The 22,241-nt window shown below is 32.0% G+C and overlaps 1 protein-coding gene across 2 annotated transcripts; it reads right to left on the reverse strand.

Moving 5' to 3' along the window:
- Positions 1-1,648: 1,648 nt before the first annotated feature.
- Positions 1,649-18,047, reverse strand: LOC132731706 (mediator of RNA polymerase II transcription subunit 18-like). Of its 2 annotated transcripts, none has more exons than XM_060717926.1 (8): positions 17,891-18,047; positions 16,689-16,764; positions 10,357-10,503; positions 9,705-9,771; positions 8,714-8,836; positions 7,316-7,394; positions 5,923-6,056; positions 1,649-2,664 (listed from the first exon to the last, which is right to left on the reverse strand). In XM_060717926.1, the coding sequence occupies exons 2-8, from the start codon at positions 16,726-16,728 to the stop codon at positions 2,613-2,615; spliced, it is 642 nt and encodes a 213-aa protein (XP_060573909.1). In that variant the 5' UTR covers positions 16,729-16,764; positions 17,891-18,047; the 3' UTR covers positions 1,649-2,612. The 2 variants fall into 2 exon arrangements, with proteins under 2 accessions (XP_060573909.1, XP_060573910.1); XM_060717927.1 differs by having other exon boundaries at positions 17,928-18,018.
- Between the last annotated feature and the right edge of the window lie 4,194 nt (positions 18,048-22,241).

A 22,241-nucleotide genomic window follows, 5' to 3' on the forward strand; every position in this document is an offset into this window, starting at 1 on the left:
CAAAGTAGAGGTCAGTATTTTAATCATAAAGCGCTTCTGTCACTGATAGACGTAACCTGGAACCCGGTAAATTTTCAAAACTGTCCTCAGCAAAAGAAAATAATTTTCATGTTAGAAGGATTTAATTAGTTCTGCATAATATGATTACAAAGTTTAGCAGAAAATCATAAAATACATATGAGCCAAGTCACGACAAAACCAACACAATGCGTTTGCGACCATCATGGATCCAGACCAGCCTGCGCATCCGAGCAGTCTGATAAGGATCCATGCTGTTCGCTTACCAACCCTATTAAAAGTAGCAAAACTGATAGCGAACAGCATGGATCCTGATCAGACTGCGTGGATGCGCAGGCTGGTCTGGATCCATGCTGGTCGCAAACCCATTATGTTGGTTTTGTCGTGACGCGGCTCATTATAAAGTCAAAGTAAATAAAAAAACAATAAGTTAGGGACCTTGATGAATAAGACATATGTAAAATGCCTTAATGTATTATCAGTCTTTTTGGTAAATTTCTGTATCAAATTTTGATTGTTTAAATTGAAGACCTAAGAAGGGTAACTGTAGACCTAAGAAGGGTAAGTTATGGGGGCAACAATTTTATGCGCTAGTATCTGCTATTTTAAACAAGACATAACCACAAAAATGAAAATACTGATTTTTGTTCGTTTTAAAAATGTGGAATACAACTTGCCTATGAATTCTAGATGCAAATGACTTTTCCACAATAGGTACAGGTAAATGCATGTTAAAAAATTTTTTTCTCTCCATATTTACAATGCAGAAATATTAAGGTATTGGGTTAATTGGGATTAATTTTGATGATCATAATTTCAATACAATTTGACTATTCTATTATTTTAAGGAAAGGGAGAAAAGTCATGAATATTACTAGCAGTCATATGTCAAGAGTTGTTTCCCATTTCATCTTAGTCACCTTTACATTTAAATATCTTTCTGAATGTTTTGTTTGGTTTTTACATCATTCTCAACACACTTTTAGTAATATCTCGGTGGTTGCTCCTATTCAAATGACCAAATACTAATCCTACATGATATAAGAATCAGCACTGAGAGACACATGACAATCTTGATGTATAAATCAATGGCCACAGAGGAATCTCGTCTCATCCGAGGATCAAACCAGTGATTTCGAAGCTTTTTCAAAACCATTCATCATTTTTAGAAAAAAATTCAAAATAAATACAGTAAACTCCACCTTTAATTAACGATATCACATAACAATAAACTGCTCATGACAATGCTGTTGCCGCGGTCCTTAGTATTGTTTTCCAATTGATTGCCTCTCAGATATAATAATATCAGGATATAAAAATATTCCAATAAATCCGGCAGTTCCCCAGGGCCGTTAAAAGCAGAGTTTACAGCACAGTCTGAATAGGGAATAGTGCAGGCCATGATCAGACAGTACAGATGTGCATGCTGATCTTGGTCTGCACCAGTTGCATGGGAAAACTTTGTCACAGCCAGCAGGAAAAGGGTTAAAAAGATTTCATACTTATGAAAAATGGGTATGTTCTTAACTGAAAACATCACGTACAGATATAAATACCTGGCTTTTAAATTGTAAACATGATTGGTGTTTTTTGAACATTTATTCACAATATATTAAAGATACATGTAACATTGTTCACTTACACAATTCTTCTTTCCATACTATTACATATGTTAACCATGTACATGACAATAGAAGAAAGATCTCATAATCCACCAAGAACAGGTTTCATTGACATCAAATTATATTACAGTTTAACTTTATACTTAACAAATATTGTAAGCTAAAAAAATATTGGCAATACTGTTGAATGTTCCCTTATGCCACTTGGCAAAAGTGACAACACAGCTAAAATATGATCAAGTATCAAAAAAGCACTTAAATGTTTAACATTTTTACATCACATAACAAGCATGTGACCATGTCAATTAAAATGAAATAGAAATTTCTATACTGTAATGAAAAAATATTTGAAACCTGAGGACAATTTCTATACTGTAATGAAAAAATATTTGAAACCTGAGGTCAAGAACTACAGTGACAAGATAATAAGAAAAATTCTATGTTCAAGAAAAGATTGGTGCCAGAAATAAGAACCGTGTGACATATAATGTGGCTGATGATAAGGAACATATATTTGAATTTGATGTAGATACTTAAACAAATAAAGAAATCTTGACACATACTCAGGGTGAGTAGAAAGTTCTCCATATACTCATATAAAGTCAAGCAACAAATTAAGTACCACAGTACTAACAGAGACCAGCCTATAACAACTGTACACTTACATACTCATATTTGCATTATTACAACTTCAAAGCAACAAAGATGCATAGTTTTTTTTTCCATTATCATTTCATTCCATTCCAAACATGTTTCCATGGAACTGATGTTGCATTCCATTCTGTTAAAATATTGTTATTTAAAATATTTTCATAATACATGTATAACACTGTTACACTTCTATCACTTCTACCATCATTATGTGTTCCTATAGTGACACTGTTATAATCCATGACATAGCATCCTAGCACAGTAAATTTCTTCTCATCCTAACATCAACATATGTTTCCATAGCAACACTGTAACATCCCATCAAGTACCTGTCTGTAACTTTCTATGGTCCACCTTTTCCAGCTGTACAAGACTAGGTTATTATTAAGGAATCACTTTGTTACAACATAAAACAAGAGTTGTTGTGGCCAAATATGAATACAATATATCATGAAATGAAAAAGTTATGATCAAAGTTAAGGTTTGCAGATGGTAACGGCAACATGCCAGGCAATGGCAACAGGTACGGGAATGCCTCCATGACTATAATAATAACTTTTTTTTTCGAAGAATGAAAAGTTGAGCTAAAAAGGGATCAAACCAGACATTCTATAGTAACCAAGCAACTTGCTCAAGACAATTAAATCGAAGTACAACTTTGCCTTTTCTCTGTTATCTGTATTCAGTGGTGTATTTGTATGATATTAAAAATATAATATCGTTTGAAATGCCTCATTTTTTAGTCCCCAAGACTGGACAAGCACCTGTGGTTCAATAGTAATATTTATTATTAACCTTTGTCGCTTAAATTAATTAATTCATATAAGTCTCTGACGGTTTGAATTTCACAAAGGGGGTTACATTCCTTCTTGAAAGGAAGATATCTGGCAAGTTTACAGATCTATAGTTCCAACTTGAATGCTCACTCAAGCTGCTTAAAATAATTCACTGATATCTTCCACAGTTTGTACAGCTTTGAAGTCGCTATGTGACCTACACAGTGTCAGTCAATTCATTACAAACAAACATTTTAAAGAACATACACAATGTATATTACCATGAAAATCTGATCAGTAACTTGTCATTCCTTGTTAAGGAATCGAAAACATAAAAGACCTGGACAATCTATATATTCAAACATCAATTACATTTTAGTCTTTATTAACAGCATAGGACAGGTATCTTTTACCAAAACTCAGACAAGCAGTAATAACGTGTGTCTGACATGGAGTTATGGGTAGTACTGTGACCATAACATTTTGTCTGGTAGATCTGGAGGCATAAGTTTTCTTAAAGACGTTTTCCGGAGTTTTCATATAGACATATAGGCAAAATTAAAACTGTTCAATAGAATTTCTTTAAACTTGGCATGTTATAAGAATATGATAACAGAAACATATAAAAAATTGAGGTCACTGTTCTCATTTTCGAGATATCTGCCCTTGAATTGGACTTTTTTGTTAAATTCAAGGGCAGATTATTTACAATGAAGTGACCCAATACATTTTCTTTTTCTTATTTTCATGAAGCCTACCTTCTTCTATTCAATATGCAAAATTTCAACAACAAACTTAGAGTGGATAGTTTTTTCCCCACTTCTTCTCTTAACCTGTGCATTTTTTCTTAAAAATTCGCCTATTTTTACCTTTATTTTCATTGACAAAAATTAACAGAAACAATATTACGAATTGCATGTAATTATGTTTTGTATTCAACAATAAAAAGACTAGAAATGTGTCATCATGCCACGGATGCCCCCGCATGCAGCCAAATGTTATAATATTTAGTTCCAAATTTGTTTGCACAAATTATTTTTTTCATTCTAGGTTCAAAGCACTTAAAACTTTTCAATGTTAACACAAACCATTTTTATACAATGTTCAAGGCACTGAAATTATTCAGTCTTAACCTTTTGAAAATAGCATATTGCATATTTGTAGCCAAAATAATGGCTATTTACATTTCCACAAAAGTATGAGTGCTGAAACTGAAAGTTCAAAATTTTTCTAACATTCAGGAAAGATACCGGTAAGTTTGTCCAAAATCATTGAACCACGACCAAATTCAAACTTAAACTGCTTATTCCTAAGATGTATCTATATTATTTTCAAAGTAAAAGGGACATTACTCTGCCAAAAAATCATCGAACCATGACCAAATTCCAACTTGATCTGCGCTTCCTTTGACATATCCATATGTCAATTTTGAGTTGAATATGTAATACTGTTGGGTTGATAATGAACAGAAACTTTAAATTTCATATCATTTTCAAAGTGAAAGGGGCATTACTCTGCCAAAAATCATTGAACCATGACCAAATTCGAACTTGGCCTGGGCATTCCAAAAACATATCCATATGTCAAATTTGAGTTGAATGTGTAATACTGTTGGGGAGGTAATAAACGGAAACTGAAAATTTCATATTATTTTTAAAGTGAAAGGGGCATAACTCTGCCAAAAATCATCGAACCATGACCAAATTTGAACTTGACCTGCGCATTCCTTTGACGTATCCATATGTCAAATTTGAGTTGAATGTGTAATACTGTTGGGGAGATAATAAACGGAAACTGAAAATTTCATATTATTTTCAAAGTAAAAGGGGCATAACTCTGCCATCAGAAAAATCATCAAAAAAACCATGACCAAATTTGACCTTGACCTGTATTTTCTCATGACATATCCATATGGTAAGTTTGTGTTGAATGTGTGGTACCGTTGGGGAGATAATGAACGGAAACTGAAAATTTCATATTATTTTCAAAGTAAAAGGGGCATAACTCTGCCAAAAATCATCGAACCATGACCAATTTCGAACTTGACCTGTATTTTTTCATGACATATTCATATGTCAAATTTGAGTTCAATATGTGCAACGGTTATTAAGATAATGAACGGAAACTGATGATGACGGAAGGACGGAATGACGGAACAGGGTAACATTATATGCCCCTGCCATTATATGGCGGGGGCATAATAACACTATATGCTCCTGCCATTATATGGTGGGGGCATAAAAAACATTTTCCAGAAGTAAACACAAGAATTCATTTATGTCTTTATAAGTTATCTGCCCATTAATTGACCTCAAATAAGTAGAAAATTCTGATTCAAGTGCAGATAACTCAAAAACGAGAACGGTGACCACAATTTATTGTTAGCTTAAAATGTTTCTGTTATCATATTCTATCAACATGCCAAGTTCAAAGAAATTCTATAGAACAGTTTTAATTTTGCCTATAAGTCTATGTGAAAACTCCCGAAAACGTCCTTAAATGGGTTGTTAGTGAATTCATTAAATGTTAACACTAAAACTATAAAAGTGACATTATGCCCATCCAAGGGTAAATGTTGAGTGAACACGCAAAAGTCAAAAAAAATTTACATTTTGCCATAACCCTTATAATTCATTTCGTGCAAACGATAAATAAATCCTGTGGCCTAAGGAAAACTCTGCAAATACCCATTGGAATTCACCTGTAATGTTGAAATTATGAACAGAGTTTGACAGTCTTTTTATATTTTAAGCAGATTTATATTTTATCCTAATCATTCTCGTCATATTGACAATGCAAAAATTAGCATAATTTCACTTTAAATCCAAGATATATTTAAATGTTATAAAGGATACGGCTTCAACTGTTCTGCAAAGTTTTTCATATCTTCACCGATCTGCTCTTGTCCTGTCGGAGCCACAACACTCAGTTCAACGAGACACGACAGTGTAATAGGCTCCAAGTTATTAACATCCCCTGGTTGGTTCATCTAAACAAAACAAACAAATATAGAGAATATCAGAGAATTATATTTAATGGATTTGAAAAATGACAGCAAGCTGTTATGGAGTGGAATAGTATGTGACAACAGAGGGCTAAAACTGTTTAAAGGGAGACACAGGCAAAATTTTCATTTCTTCTTTTTAAATTTTTCATTCATTATTCTTAAAATGTCCTCAAAATAAATACACTAGGCAGTCACAGGAGCAAAACTTTTCTTCTTATAAAGAATAAAATGTCGGTTTCTTAACCTGACCTGCGTGGGTCAGGTTCAAGAGCCTTAAAAGTTTACAAAAGTTGTCACAGTGAACTCTGGAAATGTTAATGAACATGTCAAATGAATTGATTAGACTTGTTTTAATCATGTAATATTCACAATATGTTATTGTAACTTCCACGGTTTGTTCAGGCAACATAACTTGTTTTTAAACTACTCTGCGATTTTGTCCGCTTCTAAATTTTGTTCAACATATGATATATAGATATTTTTATGCTTTAAACCCAAAATATATAGAATTTATACAGAAATTCATGCTGAGATTTTAGAAAAATGTCGTTTTAGCTTGATTTGAGTACATAAAATCATTTTAATATTAATTAATTTTAAGTGCATCAACATTAGCAGATGTACAAGGACAAATATAAAGTCTGAGGGCTTCTGAAATGTTAATGCACAAAAATAGGACTGGTGCATGAAAAAGACATTCTTGAACAAAAGTATAAGTCTGTTTCTGTAATTCCACAGAATATATATCATTTGTATAAAAGAAAACTTGTTTTGTTTAGCTTTTCACCTGGGAGTAGGATGTCATGTGACAATCATGTGTTCATAATGAAATTACTAAGGAGCTATTTTTTATATTTATATAAAGAGCTATCTTTATACGGAGCCTCGAGTCATACTTTTAAGAAAACTTGGCAACAATGGAGCAGGTACGTGTGATTTTATATCTTTATTTGTGCTCTCTTCTCTGTTTATGTATATGCAAGCATAATTATTATTTAAGAACAAATTGATAATTTATTCTTCTCTGAAGAAAATTAAGAAAACAACACAATACTGTTCTTTAAATATAGGAAGTAATATACATGTAGTTTCAGATGTTATTTTTTTTTCTAGTATACTAGTTTTCGGTATGATCCGAACTCAAATCAAAGCAAAACCCTTGTGCATACACCATGTTATAATGCTGATAAATACTCAGATAATGTCCTACATATCATTTGTATGAAATGAAATGAGTTTACCTTAAATAACTTGGACACAGTCACTTTCATTCTGCCTTTATGGAAGAAGTATCCTTTAGCTACAAACTCAAAGTCCATTCTGGAATGAAATAACACCTTTATTAGTACACCACACTGATTCATAAAGAGGAAATATGCAAGTAAGAATTAGTAAGTTGAAACAATATATTCATTATCACACTAATACTCTAACAAGAGTTTGCTCCAACCTTGCTAAAAGACCTATCTTTAAAACTTGGCTTGTGTGGTAATAAAGAGGAAATAAAAATTGGTTTCATTAAATTTCTCAAAATTTGTAAACTCAAGGGCATAAATATTTTTTTCATATAGTTTAACCTAAACTTATTTGTGTGTGACTTTATACTTAGCCTGTAACCTGTTTTTTGTTATGGTAAAAGTCTCAAAAAGATTAATTGAAAGATTTGGCTTTAAATTAGTAACAGCACATGTATAGAGATACCTTATTTGTAAATAACAACGACACAAGTTACCTATTATGCTCATTAAGGTTCTCTTAAAATCATTTATGGGTCACTTGAATAAAATGTACAGTCTAGTATACTTCATGTTTTTCAACTGTGAAACACACAAGGCAGTTTAGTGCATAATTACGTATACATTCTAAAATGGCCAGCATTTTTCCCTATTGAACATAGAAGGAGGGAAAGTGTGTGTTATTATGCAATAAAATCACTGCTGACATTCTATATTTAGACATGTGACGTAACCATTAGACATGTGACATAACCATTAAAAATGCAACACGCTGAAAATAAGTACGGAAATTAATCAGGCGCTATTAAGCTGGATATCAGGTATGGCAGCATTTATTTCTTGATGTCCTGTTAGAATCGAAATGATATATCCAAATCAGTTATTTTATCGCTGGATAACATCACTGTTTGTCATGCGGATGCGCATTATTATATTCTACTCCAAACAGTGATTTTATTAAGCAATAAAGCCACTGTTTGGGATATATTATTTCTAAATATATCATCACTTAGTGCAGTTATTGGTTAACTCCTTAAACAACTTAATGTCAGTTAACCCATTTCTGCACTAAGGTGATGATATGCACCGCATTAAAAATAGAATGCTTATATGTCATATGACATTAGATGTGATGTTAATAAACTAAATGACACCAGACTTCTTCTCTGCTCAATGTAGTTCAACATAACTCTTTTTTTAATGGCATTTTAGAATGAAAATAGATATAATTTGGCATTGTATTATTAAAATGCACGGTTGAGTATCATTCAAAGGCTTCATTATTAATCACGCAGGACTTTCTTCGTGATTATATTCCTGTGCATTTGAACTGGAACAGTGTATTTTACTACAACAACGCACACAAAAATTGATAGCTACATATGAAAGGTACAGTGTACTTACTTAAAGCCTATTTCATTGAGGTATTTAACTATGGACTCCGACACTCCCATGTCAACACAAGACCGACACAAAGCATGACGACTTTTATCTCCCATCTCAGCATTACCCACATACCGTAAATGCCTATAACACAAATATTATATCAACATTATTCATAATAGTAATACCAGCCAGTGATTTTTCACCTTGTATGATAGAGGCCTATAAAAGGCCTCTCCAAATAGAAATTTTCTATAAAATCATGCAGTTTTTCATACACCAGCTTTTCTACCTCCCAATTATGCAATTTCAACAACAATTCTTCCCAAAATGAAGAGGCTAAAGCCTCTTCCTAATTAAGTCAGAATAACCACTGTCAGCATATCATAAATGCCTGTAACATAAAATTGAGTCGTGTCAGGACAAAACCAACGCTATGTGTTTGCGACCAGCATGGATCCAGACCAGTCTGCCCATCCACGCAGTCTGATCAGGATCCATGCTGTTCACTATCAGTTTTTCTACTTGTAATAAGGTTTGTAAGTGAACAGCATGGATCCTGATCAGACTGCAGGGATGAGCAGGCTGGTCAAGATCCATGCTGGTCACAAACGCACTATGTTGGTTTTGTCGTGACGCGGCTCAAATTATATTTCAATATCATCAATTAATCTTAACTAGGTGTTTATCATTCTCTAACTCCGATCCTCTGGTCACAAACAAGGCTTTAAAAAGAAGGGGTTTGTACGAATACATGTACATGTATATATGGGAAAAAAAGATCATCAAGGCAAAAGTAGAACTGACATGTATCCATGATATCAGGACAATGTTTTTACCCAAGAATTTTTTTTATAACATACCAAATAAAGTTAACCCTATTTCAAACAACTTAATCGAATTTTCCTAATTTCCTCCAGGAATTCTATTTCAGGTACTAGTGTGTGTATATATTTAAAGTTTATGGTGATTAAATTATTACAATATCAGGAGACATCAAAGTGGAACTTACCAACATTCAGTTTCCATTAAAGAATGACGGAGATGTACTGTTACAGGCTGTTGTTGCTGATTACCCTCTAGGAAAAAAAAAACAAATCAAGTTATCTACATTGTCAAATAATTATAAAAGTAAAAAAGTTAATTCTTTGAGAATATTGTTTGTTGATACTGTTTGTGCATCTATTCGATATTCAAATCATCACAATCAATTCAAGATGACAGCTTGTTTAAAACCCAGAATAGAATATAGATGTGTCTCAGTAAACTGGTGCAGAAAGTCAACAAGATGGTTCCTTTTTGAAATCAGTGTCCTCACACTGTGTAAGTGTCTTCACATTGTGTTAATGTCCTTACATTGCATAAGTGTCCCTATATTTCCCTTACATTGTGTAAGTGTCCTTACATTGTCTAAATGTCCTTATATTGTATCATGAGAAGAATGTGTCACTTAAAAATCAAAACAAATCTGGAATCTACGTCTAAATTTAGTAAAATTGAGTTTAGAGCAGTCAATTTCAACTTTAAGGCATTTCAATATCGAAAGACTGATTTCCTGTGCTTCCGGCAAAGGCTGACTTCTGTCACTTCTGGCAAAGACTGATTTCTGTCAGTTACAGCACATTAAGGGCTATGGCTATACTAAGATTTAAATTTGTACTTACTCATATGGAAGACCATTTCATGGTCTAGGAATGTTTCTGGAGGAGAATCAGCATTGTCACACAGACCTCTCAGTCTGTTGATAAGATAATCCTTGGACGTATCAACAATACTACCTTGTAACAGGTGCTCTTGAAGAGGTGCAATACCTGAATGTATACATGTAAAATGATGAAAAGGCCATATGTTTCCTCAATAATTTTTTCAAGTAATGCTATGCTTTAATGGAAAATAAAAACAAAAACTTTCTTGAAACAGATGCTCTATAGAAATTACTGTTAAATATTGAAACACCAGACATGAAACATGTTCTCTAAAGGTGAGTTATCTTAAAGCACAGATTTTGCATTAAAAAAATGTTACATTTGTATATTAAATTTAACTGTGAAATATTAATCAATCAATGAAATAAGAACATACATGTATATCACACTGTTTAAAACCAATGAAATAATACATTATGGTCTTGAGCATAACATTCTATTATGGAAAGATAAAACATAAATATAGTAAAATACATAAAGATTCAATTTATTATCAACATGATCAAATTACAAAGCATCTTGTGGCATGATTATTGGTACTGTCACAACAGTTTTGATGCAAAATGGTCAAATATAGAATAAAATATATGTCCTACTGATTATTTGTAATTCATTTCATCTCATGAACACCAGGTATTAGCTTGTATAAGGCATTGCATACTAAGAAGTCTCTTCTATGGCGTGTAGTGGTCAGAGCTGCATTACTGGTACTGGTACTGCAGTACGTACTGCAGCGATTTTGCGAGTACTGGTACTGATACTGAGTTACTCTTACAAAATTTTGCTACTACTGGTACTGGTACTGCATTACTGTCTTAAAAAGTGGTACTGCTACTGCATTACTAGGCAGTACTTCTGATTTTGATAAAATTAGTATCAATTTTTCTCATAAAATAAAGCTGTAAATTACATTATTTTACTTTTGTGAAAAAGTAAGTTATCAAATCTATAGATAATTTGCTGCAATATTCCTTCAAATGTTAACATAAAAGCACCAAAGACTTTTAAAGTGACATAATGCCCATTCAAGGGTATATAGTGAGTAACCAGGTGACAGTCAAAGTAAGCTTTTAAATTGCCATATTTTCTTTTAATTTAAAAATTTACTTCACAAAAAACAATAAATAATCCCCGGATCCAAACGAAATTTCTATAAAGATCAATTAGAATTTACCTGTAACGTTCAGTTGATAAAAAGAGTCGGGCAGTCTTTTTATATTTGAGGCAGATTTTAAATTTTATCCTAAACATTTTCATATATAAACCGTTGGTCAAACACCCTTTTAACAGCCAATCTTTTGAAATATAAAGTCAGTTCAGCTCATCTTGACTATGAAAATATGAGCATAATGTCACATTAAGTAAAAATTAAATTGAGATAAACAGACTCAATAACTCTTTACCCTAAAATATCCTTATAAAAATATTTTATTACTTTGTATTTACTGGTAAAAGAGCAAAATAATCACTAATTTATTGCTTCTATTCTATATAATCCTACTTCAAGTGATGTTGTTAGCACCATAAAAAGTTGTTATTTACTGTTGTATAAATTGAACAGAGGTGTGAAGGTGTGAAAGGCAACAAAAGACTGTTGTGTTTTAAATGAAAGATGATTGCATTGTATTACAGTTGACTGGTTACTAAACAATAAGATATGACATAAATATATATGTTGTAAATAGTGTTGGTAAAAAATATGTTAAAAGTATAAAGTTGTAAAAATGTTATGTTAACTTTAAAAAAAAATTATAATTTTATTTCTTTGCTGAATAGTATTTGCAATTATTTGTTTGACACTGTGTATTTATTCAAATTTTGATGAATATAATATAAAAGTAATGGTACTGATACTTAATTACTTCACCAAAAAAAGTACTGGTACTGCAGTACCAAGCTAAAATCTAGTACTGGTACTGGTAATGGTAATGCATAATTTGCCAAGTACTGGTACTGGTACTTAAGTACTACACCCTTAGTACTGATGCAGCTCTGGTGCTTCACCATCATTATATGAGCCGTGTCATGACAAAACCAACATTATAAGTGCGTTTGCGACCAGCATGGATCCAGACCAGCCTGCAAATCCGTGAAGTCTGATCAGGATCCATGCAGTTCCCTATCAGTTTCTCTACTTGTAATAGAGTTGGTAAGCGAACAGCATGGATCCTGATCAGACTGCACGGACGCGCAGGCTGGTCTGGATCCATGCTGGTCGCAAACCCATTATGTTGGTTTTGTCGTGACACGGCTCATATAGATGAGATACAGGTTTTTTTTTCTCAAGATTTTGGGAACATGACCCATACCCATGGAATATTGTGAATTTCAGCCATGTTTTGTTAGACATTGGGAAAAAATGCACATGACTGAAATTTTGCAGTGATTACATGAATGCAAACAATCACTATCTTGGATGGCATCTTCAACATTTTTATCACTATAACAGTGAATCTAGGAGCTCTTATTTTCAAAGATTATATAAATTTTTATTCAATATTCTATATTTATGTTCGCTTCCTGGAACCAACCGGTACATACTACTGGTATCATATGAACAAACATGGTTATCATCAGACCCAAGCAGGGCTAGACCGAACAGTCCCTGTCCCAGGGTTGAGAGGCAGTCAACTTAACCATAAGGCCAACACTCCCTTTTATATGGTCATTAGGTTAATAAGGCACCTAACATTAGAATGTTCTCATCAGCATGGTATATTAAAAAAAAAATTCTAGTCAAAAAATCACTGAATACTCACAAAGTCAGTTAAAATTGTTTAGTAACAGAACTCTCTAGCAGCCACTCAAAACTTATTTTAATTGATTTATATGCACTTATATTCATTTTCTTGGAATATCATGTTATAAATTTCTGAGAAAGATTGGAACTTTGATAATGCATGCATAAAACAATTAAAACTGTTACCATGCTAAATCATAATCTTAAATGTAATTGTGCATTGTTCAAGCGAGACAAAACCATTATCATTTTTATTGAAAATTTTAAAATTTTACTGCATGTATGAATAGTGCATACCAAGATCAGTCGATACAGTAACTGCACTGATTACATTGTTGATACCAGTTGCCACAGGCACTGAGGTTAGGATTAAACAAATTCTGATACTATTAACAATTAAAAAGTAATACAATGTAACATGTAACAAAATGTCATCAGCTGTTCCATAAACTTCCAAGAAAATTTGTAAAACTCAATTAAAGTCCCAGTACCATCTGGTGTTTATGTCTAGACAATCACAAATGTTTCATTCATGCCATCTGATTATTGTTCTCTATTCATCCAAAACACATTATTTTAAACTGTGCTGTAAGACTGCTGGTAAAATTTAAGTTCATCATTTCATGTGTACCAGCACATCAATATTTTAGAAAAACATTCTCAATTTTTGTGTAACTGTTAATGTTAAAATAAAACAAAAATATGAAAGTTTACATTCTATTAAAAAAATTATTTATAAAGTTATTTTTTATTCCACATTCTTGATAAAGAAGCTTTATTATGAGTATGTACATAATCACCATTGTATTAATTACATTAAATATATCATTTTTATAATTTACATTATAAATCTATGATTCCATCCTTTACTTTAAATCTATCTTTACACAATACATGTATACATTAAATCTATCATTATACAATTTACATTAAATCTATCATTATACTGTTAACATTAAATCTATCATTTCACCACTTACATTAAATCCATCATTTTATGATATCATTTTACCCTTTGCATTATAACAGGCTGGTGAAATTTAATGCCGATCTGGCTTATGACATAAAAAATCATATTTCTCAAAATATAATAAAGAGTTTTCCTTTTAAACTTTGTTTGTTTATTTACATAAACAGAAAGAAAAAAATTTGGTTACTGTCACTTTTGTGAGAATTATCTCCCTTTTTTCATGTTTAAATAACACATAATTTTTTAAATAATTGAAAAATATGTTACATATACAAAATATAAAACAAAATAGGTTAAATAACTTCTTTATGCTCTAATTCATTGCGCCAACACCTGTCAGCATGCATTTCATTCAGCTTTCAAAGAAAACTTCAAAGTATATTGTTCAGTGTCAAAAAAATGTCAAAGTATTTATGCCAGAAACAGAATATTAAATCAAAACATAAAGAATAAAGGTACTGGCGCAATAATTTTGAGCAGAATGAAGTTGTTGGACACACTTCTGGGACTTCAAAAATTATGTGTCACATAAACATGAAAAAGAGAAAGTAATTCTCACAAAAGTGACAGTAACCAAATAATTTTCTTTCTGTTTCTGTTATATATTATGCCAAATAAACAAACAATGTTTAAAAGAAATATCTTATCTTATTATTTTTCCAGAAATATGATTTTCTATCTCATAAGCCCGATAGGGCATTTTCACCAGCCTGTCATAATATAGATCTGTCATTCATTGTACAGGTAACATTAAATCTATCATTGTACTGTATACATTAAATTTATCATTGTACTATTTACATTAAATATAATTGTACTGTACTGTTTACAATGAATTTATCATTGAACAGTTTACATTAGATTTTTATTACAGTTTACATTAGATTTTATATTTTTTTGTACTGTTTAAACGTAATTTTTTATTGTACTGTACAGTTTACATTTAATTTATCATTATACTGTTTACATTCAATTTATCATTATACTGTACTGTTAACATTGAATTTTATCATTGTACTGTTTACATTGAATTTTATCATTGTACTGTTCACATTAAATCTATCATTGAACTGTTTACATTTAATTTATCATTGTATTGTTTACATTAAATTTATTATCGTACTGTATACATTAAATTTATCATTGTACTTTTAACATTAAATTTATCATTGTACTGTTCACATTAAATCTATCATTGAACTGTTTACATTAAATTTATTATTGTACTGTTTACATTAAATCTATTATTGTACTGTACTAACAGTTTACATTTAATTTGTCATTGTACTCACAGTTTATATTAAACTTATCATTGTACTGTTCACATTAAATCTATCATTGAACTATTTACATTTAATCTATAATTGTACTGTATACATTAAATGTATCATTGTACTGTTTTTTACATTAAATCTATCATTGTGCTGTACTGTTTAGTGTTTACATTAAATTTTGATCATCTTATTATTTACATTAAATATATCATTGTACTGTTTACATTAAATCTATCATTGTACTGTTTACATTAAATCTATCATTGTACTGTTTACATTTAATTTATCATTGTACTGTTTACAGTTAATTAATCATTGTACTGTTCACATTAAATCTTTCACTGTACTGTACTGTTTACATTAAATTTATCATTTTACTGTTAACATATATTTATCACTGTACTGTTCACATTTAATCTATCATTGTACTGTTTACATGAAATTTATTATTGTACTGTTTACATTAAATTTATTATTGTACTGTTTACATTAAATCTTTCACTGTACTGTTTACATAAAATTTATCATTTTACTGTTTACATTAAATCTATCATTGTACTGTTTACATTAAATATATCATTGTACTGTTACATTAAATCTGTTATTGTACTGTGGTGGTGTTGGTAGTTTACCATCTGGATCATTGTGGTAATTAAGCCATGGTGAAATCAACAGAGGTCAGTTCAGCTACAGCATCATTCCTGGGCATAATGTCATGCAGTTAACCAGTACCAAGTTGCCTTCACTTTGGCAAAGAACTGATAACTTTTGTACATGCCAGGGCAAAGGTGTACTGTACGAATGACTATGAATGTACATGTATGACAAATTCAATCAGTTTGGGAGGGATATAGTGAAGAGTTAAATCTGATTGTCTCTGAAGGGCAGGACCTTTACCAGTGGGGGGAGGGGAATCAAAATACAAAGTCCCCATTATTCCCCAAAGAGTGGGGTCCAGGATTAAAATTGTCTCGGTGAATAATCTCAATATCATAGAATAACAGATATCATAATTTGGTTGGCAACACCTATCCCCAAACATAGGCTCAAAAAATTCATTTGGACATTATATTAGTTTCTTAGTAATAAATTCTTTAACTCCCTAAACTTATCACCTTACAAACTTTCAAGAACAAATATCTTGAAATGCAAGGAAATGAAAATAATCAGAATATAAGTCAGTAAGGTAAGACTAGAAACAAAGTTAAGCAGGTATCATGCAAAGCACTGTTAATGTTGAAATAATAATAATTTAGTTAGATTCATTATATGGATTAAACTCATGTATTAAGATAATTATTTTTACCTCCTTTCAAAGCCTGGTGTAAAGATGGTTCAAGGTTCATTTTCAAGTTTTCATAAATGGTTCTCTATCTCCTTTTCTGTAAAACATTCAGAAAATGTCATCTTTAACTTAACAACAGAAATGAAGATCGCAAACTGGTTCTTAAAAAAAAAACAACAAACAAACAAAAAACAATCTTAAACTGCCTTCCAATACACCCATTGACGGTCTCTATATGAACTACGTAAATAAACGAGGTATATTGAGTGAAAAAACACAATTTGTTTCCCTTATCTTCGAGTAAAATTGATATCTCTAATGCTAAAACAACAAGGTATATCGAGTGAAAAACACAAGTTCTTTCCCTTATCTTCAAGTAAAATCGATATCTCTAATGCTTGAACAATGCAAATTTAGCCGTTTTTAAACCGCCAGTTTGGGGCGATTTAATGTCCGGTTTTTAAATTTATTACACCAATTAAAGCTTAAGAGCTTAGCTTCGTCCAAGTATATATTTCAACACATTGTTTGACAAATTTACGGTTAAACCTTTTAAAGCTACAACAAGACAGACCATTTTACATAGGTTTTATACAGTAAGATACGCAATCGGTTATCTTTACTCTCAATTGTACTAATACGGGGAAGTCAAAGAACGGAAAGAATGAAAGGATTTTTTTAACGACTTCCCCGTTTATAGGCTTTGCCTAATTTCATATTAAGAATAGCCTGTCGTCTGCTAGTTTGGAAACTGTCAATCCGTGTATTTTTTTGGAAAAAAGACCAGACTTGGCTAGTCCAATAAATATATTGGATATTGATATGTTGATATAAACAACATTTAATTTTACATGATTACACTTTGTATTGGCACCCCTTGTTTTAAAATATCCCCCCTATTGCTTTTTAATCAGGGCCTGGGTGGGATTTCCGCCCATATTTTTAAATTTCTAGAATAGACACCGAAACATAAGTCTTTGTCTATAATAATTATCATGGAACTAAGAAATTATATCATATTTTATCATCATACATATTGTGAAAAGTAGTAAAAGGAGAAATTAATTTTTTTCCTTATTTTTGTAAGGAAAGTCAAAGTAGTTCTTATTGCCAAAGTAAGAAAAACAAATTGGGAAATTGATGGGGCGAATCGTAAAAGGTTCGAATAGTTTGTGTATCAAATCGTTTAAATCATATAAACATAAATATAAAACAAAAGTTACCTAAATTCAATGACACAAATTAATTATTAAAACCAACATGTAATTGAAAGACCTATTCCATGTAATCTCTTCTTTTTTAAAGCCGATGTTTAATGGTTTAATTCATGTATCCGCTTCGTTCGAAAACTTTTAAAGCGGTGCGCATGTAAATTTTCAAATATTGTGAAAATAAAGTGGATAAAGGAGCAGAAGAAAGATCATTCTCATAAGTTTTCAATAAAAGTTTACTGTTCTTCAGTTTAGCAGGTATTAAATAAATGTTTATTTTCATTCAGAGAATAATATTAAATATCAACGACATAAACTCGAACAGAAAACTAATGAAAATAATTTGACATCTGTTTTCGCGAAGTCTTAGAGAATTGTTGCTAAATAACAAACAAAATCTATAATAAATTTAATCCATATAACTTTATTTATTTTAATATACACAACTTTTAAATGTATTTAATGGTCTGTTCTATTCAATTTCTTTATACAAGTCCTTGGACAAATTCATAAAAATGGCTTTCATAAACAGATTCAAATTTGTAGGTTCCAAATGTGTTTGAAGCTTGATTATGTGATAGTAGTTCTTATCACTTCTTATTAGTTCTTAGTATGCTACGGATATGAATGTTTTTCGGCGCTAGGTGTATAGTAGTCCTATAAATATGGCTTTGCTTTGAGAAAGATTTACTTCTTGGTTTTATCATAAACTGTAACAAGCCAGTATGCCTAACGTCCTAAATATTGGAGGGCAATCAGGATGTTTATGCCAAAAACCGAATTGGCCCCAGTGCAAATATTGGCCCAAAAATGTTAAGGCCCTTTCCTGTGAGACGATTCAACAATTCTATGATATTTAAAAAGGAATGTTATCATTTTACAGGGATTTTTTTGGCTTATTTTAGCTGTTATCTGGTCATATTCTCAATTGAAAATAGTATATTATTTTCCCAATCCACAGGAAAAAAAATCCCAATTGAAAGTTACAAAATAAAAATATTGAATAAAAATTCTTAAATCTTTGAAAATAAGAGCTTCTTCACTGTAAAATTTCAGTCATGCATTTTTTCCAACTTTTAACAAAACACCGCTGAAATTCCCAATTCCATGGGTATGGGTCATGTTCTCAAAATCCTGGAAAAAAACCCTGTTTTATAAATATTTAAGTTTTTCAATATCAAAAATTATATATCATTATAAACGGTAGCTGAACAATCCGAACAACGAATTTAATCATCAGTTAACTGAAAAATCAAAAAAGGAAAGGGGGGGGGGACCTTCCGAAAGGGGCCCCCAATTTTTTTGGGAAATGGGGCTTTTGGGCGAAAAAATTATACTGTTGGAAAAAGGCGTAAAATGAAACAAACAAACAAACAAACAAATATTAGCTTTTGATGTGTCTATCAACATTTATTCATTTTTGGGTTTGTACATATTTAACAAGTCTTTATCTTGCTTAGAAAAAGAAAAAAAGAATATGACCCACTCATTTATGACCCACTCATTCCCAGGATTATTACAACCTAAATTCAAGCAGCAGGTATACAACAATGAAGAATTTGTTTAAATTATGTCAATGCTACTAAAAGTTGTAGAGAATTTCACAACAGTCTATTCAACGATTTTCAACAGTTTTTAAGTTTAATTAAAAAAAAACTAACACTAAATGATATAAGATATGTACACAGTGTTTTTTTCACCAAATTATTCGACGAAATTCGGCCCCATTCCCCCCTCAAATTAGTATTTTTTTCCCCTCTCAAAGCCGAAATTTCCCACTATAATAATATATGGCAGCCCGAATGTGCCTGCAGTGGATATCATTTTTTAGCTCACCTGTCACAAAGTGACAGGGTGAGCTTTTGTGATCACTTTTCGTCCAGCGTCCGTCCGTCGTCCGTCCGTCCGTCGTCCGTCCGTCCGTCGTCCGTCCGTCCGTAAACTTTGCTTTAAATGACATCTCCTCATAAACCACTGAGCCAATTTCATCCAAACTTCACAGGAATGTTCCTTTGGTGGTCACCTTTAAAAATTGTTCAAAGAATTTAATTCCATGCAGAACTCTGGTTGCCATGGCAACCAAAAGAAAAAACTTTAAATATCTTCTTTTAAAAAAACATAAGAGCTAGAGCTTAGATATTTGGCATGAAACATCTTCTAGTGAGTGTCTACCAAGTTTGTTCAAATAAAAGCCCTGGGGTCAAAATTGGCCCCGCCCCGGGGGGGGGGGGGTCATTGATTTTCCCTATATGCATATAGTAAAAACTTAAAAAATCTTCTTTTAAAGAACCCAAAGAGCTAGAGCTAAGATATTTAGCATGAAACATGTTCTAATGGGAGTCTACCAAGTTTGTTCAAATAAAAGCCCTGGGGTCAAAATTGGCCCGCCCCTGGGTGTCATTGATTTTCCCTATATGCACATAGTAAAAACTTAAAAAATCTTCTTTTAAAGAACCGTAAGAGCTAGAGCTTAGATATTTGGCATGAAACATCTTCTAGTGAATGTCAACCAAGTTTGTTCAAATAAAAGCCCTGGGGTCAAAATTGGCCCCGCCCCAGGGGGTCATTGATTTTCCCTATATGCATATAGTAAATACTTAAAAATCTTCTTTTAAAGAACCCAAAGAGCTAGAGCTAAGATATTAAGCATGAAACATCTTCTAGTGAGTGTCTACCAAGTTTGTTCAAATTAAAGCCCTGGGGTCAAAATTGGCCCCGCCCCGGGGGTCATTGATTTTCCCTATATGCGTATAGTAAAAACTTAAAAAATCTTCTTTTAAAGAACCATAAGAGCTAGAGCTTAGATATTTGGCATGAAACATCTTCTAGTGAATGTCTACCAAGTTTGTTCAAATAAAAGCCCTGGGGTCAAAATTGACCCCGCCCCAGGGGTCATAGATTTTCCCTATATGCATATAGTAAAAACTTAAAAAATCTTCTTTTAAAGAACCCAAAGAGCTAGAGCTAAGATATTTAGCATGAAACATCTTCTAATGAGTGTCTACCAAGTTTGTTCAAATAAAAGCCCTGGGGTCAAAATTGGCCCCGCCCCAGGGGGTCATTGATTTTCCCTATATGCATATAGTAAAAACTTAAAAAATCTTCTTTTAAAGAACTCAAAGAGCTAGAGCTAAGATATTTAGCATGAAACATGTTCTAATGGGTGTCTACCAAGTATGTTCAAATAAAAGCCCTGGGGTCAAAACTGGCCCCGCCCGGGGGGGGTCATTGATTTTCCTTATATGTGCTATAGCAAAAACTTAAAAATCTTCTTTGGAAAAACCCAAATAGCTAGAGTTTAGATATTAAGCATGAAACATCTTTAAGTAAATATCTACAAAGTTTGTTAAAATAAACGCCCGGTGGGTCAAAACTGGCCCTGCCCCAGGGTGTCATTGTTTTTAACTATATGTGTATAGTAAAACTTTAAAAATCTTCTTTTAAAAAAGCCAATGAGCTAGAACTTAGATGTTTAGCATGAAACATCTTCTTATGGGTGTCTACCAAGTCTGTTCAAATAAACAAATAAAAGCCCTTGGGTAAAAATTGACCCGGGGGTGGGGGGGCCTATATACAGGTGAGCGACCTCAGGGCCATCATGGCCCTCTTGTTTTTTTTGCAACTTACTGCCGAATAAATGTTTTATTTTATGCCTGTAACACTAACTGTAAAGCAAGGTTGTTTACAAATCGTTCTCAGGTAGGTAAGGGGAGCTTAGTAACTCCCGGTGTCCCAACAAGTTTGACATGCGACGCATCAATATTTTAGATCCGCATATTAAGAGACAGCAATGTATTTTAAACTTGTGTTGCAAGAGTTCCTCCCCTTTTCTACCAGAAAGAAAACAATATAAAATAAATAAACAAATAAAATTCCCCCTCCTATTGCATTTGTATGGCTACTGTTCATGTGTACAGAAAGGACAGTTGAAGATGTCACTTTTTAGTACTCTAATTTTGGTGCAAAATTGATTTTCCTTTTATGTATATAAAAAAAAAAAAAAAAGTCTTCTTCTATTATACTACAGAGTCTTTAGCTTAGATATTTGGTATGAAACAATGTCTTTACAAATATTGTTGAAATTAAAGCCCCCGGGTCAAAATTGCCTGGGTAAGTAAAAATTAAAAAAAAAATCTTCTCTAAATCTACAAGAGCTAAAGCTTAGTTTCCATAGCAACCAGTGACTTCATAGCAACCATTGACTTTTCATAGTAAACTGTAAGTTTTCATAGCAACCAGCAAACATTAACTTTCCATAGCAACAAGTGAATCAACCATTGAATTTCATTATTAAGCAGCACTTGAACTTCCAAGGGAACCATTTATTTTGTATAGCAAACAGTTTCAATTTTTATGGAACTGT

This window comes from Ruditapes philippinarum, unplaced genomic scaffold (genome assembly GCF_026571515.1).
Source record: "Ruditapes philippinarum isolate M1 unplaced genomic scaffold, ASM2657151v2 ctg3118_1_1_1_1, whole genome shotgun sequence".
Lineage (NCBI taxonomy): Eukaryota > Metazoa > Mollusca > Bivalvia > Venerida > Veneridae > Ruditapes > Ruditapes philippinarum.